Raw genomic sequence first — 6165 nt, forward strand, 5'->3', positions numbered from 1 at the left:
AAAGTAATAGGGTTAATTTACGGATGACCATCAAAACATTCATTGATAGCATAGTAAACAACTTAAACTGTACAGTCAACAAAAAGAATGTTGCCAAAGTTTTTAAAAGTGCTAGGTACACATCTTAAGAAAGATTTTCATAATCGGCCAAGACAAATGCTCAAAACAGAAAATTAAGTTTCCAGAGCAAAACTCATGTGACAGTGAGAATGGACAAATACATTTGAATTTTATTTTCCTCAAACAAACAAAGTGCTACAAGAGCATTGGTACAAGAAGTGTGGAATTGTTTTCAAGTGAACCAATCTACCAGTGAGAGAGAGTGCTACCATTCAAGATCAAGAAAGACTTTGGCAGATACAAAAATCATTCAACGTCAAGTCTACATAAAAGTTGGAGAAGAATATATCTTTTGTATTCAACCCAACATTTCTACTCATTGAAATAGATAGTAGTAAAAAGTGAAATTTGTGAAAACGTGAGGCTTGTGATCAAAGCATAAGTCCACTTTTATTTGTATATGAGTGATATATTAATAGAATCTCCTCAGGATTTCTAGGAGAAGGTAGAAGGTAGTGGAGTATGAAGAGTTTTCAAAACTTATGTAAACCAATTCTCATTTTCTAATTTAGTAGCGAGATATTAGTTCCAGCATTACGTAGAAGGAATTCTCTGCTGAAGCTCAACCAAGAAGTCCTATTTGAGATGATAGATTGTAATACTATACTCTCGAAAATAATATGTAATTAAATATTTATATTTTCGAGTAGTAATGTGTATTTTTTTCTTTATCATCTAAAGTATAATTCATTATTCATTGTAATTCGTAGTTGAGTAGTTGAAGCATAATTATCATACTTAAATAGTTATAAGTTTGACTTTTATCAAGATATTATCATAAAAATCTCCAACCATTGCCCGCAAATGAATTTCGTAAATGAATTTAATTTTAATAACCTTAAAAGCTCATTGTAAATATATTTTAGATAAAACCTGTTAAAATAAACTAACCTAAATTACTGATAATTGATTCATTCAAGCTCATAAGCTGCCATTCGGACATTCATAAGAAATACTCCGAATATTATATTTCTGTAGTATTTTCCGAGGGAAATGCATTTAAAAAAAATGTTTTATTTGCAGTATAAATTATAAAATTCCAGACGTTTACAATTCTTGTTCGCAAATAGCCAAAAAAAAAAAAAAAAATTGCCGATGACAGTCGAGGGACTCAACGCGCGTGTACAACACCTGACGGTATGCTGCAACGGCGGAGAAGCTGACGCCGACGCCGAGGGCCGGGTGTGGTCGGAGATCAGGGACGAGGCGAAGCGTGACGCCGAATCGGAGCCGGCGCTGGCGAGCTACCTCTACTCCACCATAATTTCTCATTCCTCCCTGTCTCGCTCCCTCTCCTTCCATCTCGGAAACAAGCTCTGCTCCTCCACTCTCCTCTCCACGCTCCTCTACGATCTCTTCCTCAACACCTTCTCCTCCGATCCCTCTCTCCGCGCCGCCACCGTCGCCGACTTGTGTGCCGCCCGTGTCCGCGACCCTGCTTGCATTTCCTTCGCTCACTGCCTTTTGAATTACAAGGGCTTCTTAGCCATCCAGGTAACTACTTCTCTCCTTTTTATTAGGGTTTTCGCAGAGTGAAGGTATTTTTCTAGGTTTTCAATGATTCTATGCTTCCATCTATTTGAACTCAACACATACAAAGAGATTAAAAGATAAGCATATTATCTGTAGAGTGTAACTATGTAAATCCAATTATAATTAAATTACATTAACAACTTAGGCACACAATCAATTCTTAGAAAACATAGAAAAAATAAATCACCCATTCTAAAACCTAATCATAAGTAGAGAATGTGCACTCAATCACTCATACGCATACACTCAAAAAATTGAAGGTAAGAAAATTATTCAAATCTACTAAAAAGTTCAATTTCAGGAACATAGAAATCAAAAGTAGTTAAATTGAGTTGAAATAAAAAACCAACAGAAAGAGACCAGAGAAATTGTTATTTATTTTTAGTTGTTGAAGCTCTTGCAAACGGCTGCTTCAACACTTCATAAATAACAGTGGAGAGAAGTGAAGTGGCAGTGGAGCTGCTGAGTGGAAACCTAGTTAAGGATTTGATGGTTCAATTAGTATTTTTCCCCTTTAGCACATACTAGTGATAATCTTCTATCTCTCTCCCGCTACCTAAAACTTATTACCCATTAAGTTCCAAAAATCTTCTTGTTTGTATTCCTATGACGATACACACAGTGAGATTGATGCGTTATGCGTAATTGTTGATCTACTCTAATTTTCACATCTCTTAAATTAAGGAGTCCACTGAATGGTTAGCCAGCTATAGTAGTTTGTAGTTGGAAATTGGTTAATTACAGGATTTGATGCCAATGAATCATTATCAAATGTGCACCCCATTACCTAAACAAAATACTGCTGCAACTTTATTTTGCTCCAAAAAAAATCAAGATTTTAGACAAAGGCAGCTTTATAAACCATAATCTCTTGACAGATTTTCCATTATTTACTTTAATGTTATTTATTTTTCTGCTTATTTAGTTTTCATAATCAATTTATCAACTCAACTCTTCTTTTGTAAATGAACAATTAAGTAATTAGAATACACTAATCAATGCACTTGTAGGATTTTCCTAGTCATGTACTTTGTGTCTAGGTAAGTCTACGGTGGAATTAACCCTATCCTTTATGGGTATGAGTGTAAATAATCTATTTTCAATTTCAAGTTTCTTAATATATAAATATATTACATTATTACTGGTGTAACTACCGACATGAATGTGGTAAAAAGTTTGGCATAGTACATATTCTTGTTTTTAGAGAAATCCTTGCCAAACACAACCACAATTTAACTGATGGTATTGCTGATTTTTCTTCCCCCCCCCCCCCCCCAATATAGGCTCATAGGGTGGCACATAAGTTATGGCTACAGGACAGGAAACCAATAGCTCTGTCACTACAATCTAGGATAGCAGATGTGTTCTCAGTGGATATACATCCTGCAGCAAGGATAGGCAAGGGGATATTGCTGGACCATGCGACTGGAGTGGTGATTGGAGAGACAGCAATCGTGGGGAACAATGTGTCCATGCTACATCATGTGACATTAGGTGGAACCGGGAAGACTAGTGGTGATAGGCATCCTAAAATTGGAGATGGAGTCTTGATTGGCGCTGGGGCAACCATACTGGGAAACGTAAAGATTGGTGAGGGAGCAAAGATAGGAGCTGGGTCGGTGGTGTTGGGTGATGTGCCACCATGGACCACGGCAGTTGGAAGTCCCGCAAGGCTCGTGGGCGGGAAGGAACAGCCTAAAGTTCATGAAGATGTCCCTGGGGAGTCCATGGATCATACTTCGTTTATGTCTCAGTGGTCTGACTACATTATTTAGTATGCACTCTCAAGAAGAAAACCATGGTAGTGTTTACCTGGTGTCAACTTGATGGGAATATTAATATTGAAATGTAATTTTCTTGTAAACTAGGTGAGAGTTTATCTCATAGAGGTATCTGGTTAGCGTTGTGCAGAGTAAAATAAAATAAACTTGGTCTATCATTCTCTTGACTTCTATGCAAGAGTAATGGGTGAATATAACTTCTCAATAATACTTTAGAATAATGGGTGAATATTGATGGAACTAGAGCCAATATTAGTTCCTGGCTTACTTCAGCTTTTGATTAGAAGTTGTAAACTTGCATAGCCGGATTTGGCCAAACCATTTAACCCTTGTCAAGTAGATTAGGCCTGATAATGTAGCCTGAAATACTACGGCTATCTTTATAAAGTTCTGGGAGGTGTTATTGAAACAAAAGCAAAATTAGTAGGAGTAAGTAATCATACAAACTTGTAATCCATAAGGTCACGAGTTCGAATCCTGCGGATTTCCCTTATCACCTAAAAGCAAAATTAGTAGTATAGAGATAGCTTAGTAGGGGTAACCTCAACCAAAATGGTTAAGGATACAAACTTATAATTTTACAAAGTCACGGAATCCGGTCCTTTTAGTTTGAGCCAGTCAGTGAGCTAAAGAGAGGAAGTCTGTTCCCATAGGAGACGCCAATAGACAGAACCGCAGAAAACATTCCAATGGTCAATTAACACACCCCTATATAGTGTAACTCGGATCTTATTTATGAGAACTATTTGACTTTATTATTGCATGTTAATCATAAAAATAGGGCTCAGATGATGACTACTGGCCTCTTTGTTTCAGTTCAGTAACTAAAGCATTAAGCATGGCTACAACATTGGTCCATCAGGGTGAACTAGTAGGCTAGTTCACACCTGGTGCAATAGTTTCAACAGATAACAATTAAGCAACTCTAATTTGCCGGCCTGCAATAAAAAAAACAGATAGCAATTAAGCAACTTTAATTTGCCCGCCTGCACTAAAATGGCACAGGGATAGCTTTAGGCAAGGCCTTGTGAGCCTGGATGGAAACTTTCTGGAACTTGGGTTGAGCTGCAGGTAAGTTCTTGTTAATGAGATGAAGCAGAATGCGCTCGAGCTCTTCACCGTCAGTCCATTCATGAATCTCAGGCTTCAAGAGCTTTCGGTTCTCAGTTATCAATTTCCAGACTGGGAAATCTTTCCTTGGCATCAGAAAATCTCCCTCTTTGAGCTTCAGGCTGGGGCAGAAATCACCAGCCCCATCACCAAGGTAAATCATTCTTTTCTTCCCTTCCTTAGCCAAGGAGGCTTGAATCCTTTCTATAATCTTACCCTGTAGTTACCAATAAAACCTTGATTAGAATAAGAGGGCCCTCAACCGGCGCAATCTGCGAACCAGACAGCTATGTGTTAGTTAGGCAGTCTGTCCCAGTTTTAGTAATTTGTTAGTTTCTGTGGAAGTTTATAATTGAATAATGTTGAAACAGGGAATATTCTGATCACATCAGAATATTTCCCTTTGCATGCGTATATATATATATCATGCAAAAACATGATTCACTAATCAAAGCTAGCTTGAGTATATATAGCTACCTTGCACATGTTGGGTGGGCAGACATTGTTGCAGCCGTGGGGAGAAGTGTGGAAATCATGGTAAGGGCGGATTCTTAGCCGGCCTTCCTCGACATAGCCCGGGTTTGTGTGGATCTCCGAGAAGCATTCACGGATGCCATGGTGTTCCAAGATGGTTTCAATGTAGAACACGTTCGCATCGCTCACTATCCTCAAATCACACCTAGAAAACATTCAAAAAATCAAAGTTTGTCGCAGGAAGATCAAATACATTATATTATATATATAAATATTACCCTAAAGCATAAGCTGATTTAATGGCAGGAACTATCCGGGGATGGATGAGCGTCCGTTTGAGAACCTCTTCAATGTCCTCAATCTTCTTCCCCTTGGCGTGGATCTCATTCATCATCTTGTCCTGCGGATAACGGGGATTATCATAGCCGGCCCCTAATCCAGACCTGGCCTAATAGGTAGTACATGTATTTGTGATTATATTGGCTCAAAATTAGGTTTTTTGCATTTTCTCTTTGCAATTTTTTGGGTCTCACTTAGTTACTAACACAGTGCCAGCAAATCAAAAAATCGGCCCTGATCAGAGCGACACTGACTAGTATAGATGAGAGAAAAGAAAAGATAAACTAACCATGACAGAGTTCCATGGCATGGTAGGGAGAAGTTGGTTGAAGCGATCAGTGAAACCCAACTCATCCACGAGCCAGTTGTCGCTGTCCACGTCGATAATGGTCTTGTCAAAATCAAAAACCACCACGGTTCCGATTCCAGCCATTTGTTATTGTTTTTTTTTGGTTTTGGTTTTGTTGGAGGTTAGGTTAGGAAGGGGACCAGAAAAAGAAGGGACAGGGAGGGGTAGTTACGTGTGTGTTTTGGGTGGAGAGAAGCTTGAGAAATAAGGGATATATATAGGATTAGGAACCAGAGAAGATGCCAAGGGAATATTATTTTGGTATTTGGTGTTTGTTGTACACCCTACTATTTCTGGGGGTCTATTTCCTATTCTTTGGGTAGGGGTGTGGTGTCGAGCCTCTACTACTGTTAGAGAGGCAGATGTAGGAATCCTAGTAAATAGGCCTTTGTGATTCTAGCCGTTAGATTCTCTTGGATGATCTATGGTTAGCATTAAATGGGCTTTTTAGGCATGTGA

At 38.5% G+C, this 6165-nt stretch overlaps 2 protein-coding genes across 3 annotated transcripts; one reads left to right on the forward strand and one right to left on the reverse strand.

Moving 5' to 3' along the window:
• Positions 1-1175: 1175 nt before the first annotated feature.
• Positions 1176-3706, forward strand: LOC115995772 (serine acetyltransferase 5-like). Its single transcript, XM_031234906.1, has 2 exons — positions 1176-1614; positions 2937-3706. Exons 1-2 carry the CDS (start codon positions 1216-1218, stop codon positions 3426-3428), a joined length of 891 nt encoding a protein of 296 aa, XP_031090766.1. The 5' UTR covers positions 1176-1215; the 3' UTR covers positions 3429-3706.
• A 441-nt stretch (positions 3707-4147) lies between these two features.
• On the reverse strand, positions 4148-5897 carry LOC115995773 (inorganic pyrophosphatase 1-like). 2 transcript variants are annotated; one of them, XM_031234907.1, is made up of 4 exons: positions 5647-5897; positions 5297-5466; positions 5022-5223; positions 4148-4761 (listed from the first exon to the last, which is right to left on the reverse strand). In XM_031234907.1, exons 1-4 carry the CDS (start codon positions 5788-5790, stop codon positions 4426-4428), a joined length of 852 nt encoding a protein of 283 aa, XP_031090767.1. In that variant the 5' UTR covers positions 5791-5897; the 3' UTR covers positions 4148-4425. The 2 variants fall into 2 exon arrangements, with proteins under 2 accessions (XP_031090767.1, XP_031090768.1); XM_031234908.1 differs by having other exon boundaries at positions 5297-5418; positions 5647-5896.
• Positions 5898-6165: the final 268 nt, after the last annotated feature.

Source organism: Ipomoea triloba, chromosome 11, assembly GCF_003576645.1.
Source record: "Ipomoea triloba cultivar NCNSP0323 chromosome 11, ASM357664v1".
Classification (NCBI taxonomy): Eukaryota; Viridiplantae; Streptophyta; class Magnoliopsida; order Solanales; family Convolvulaceae; genus Ipomoea; species Ipomoea triloba.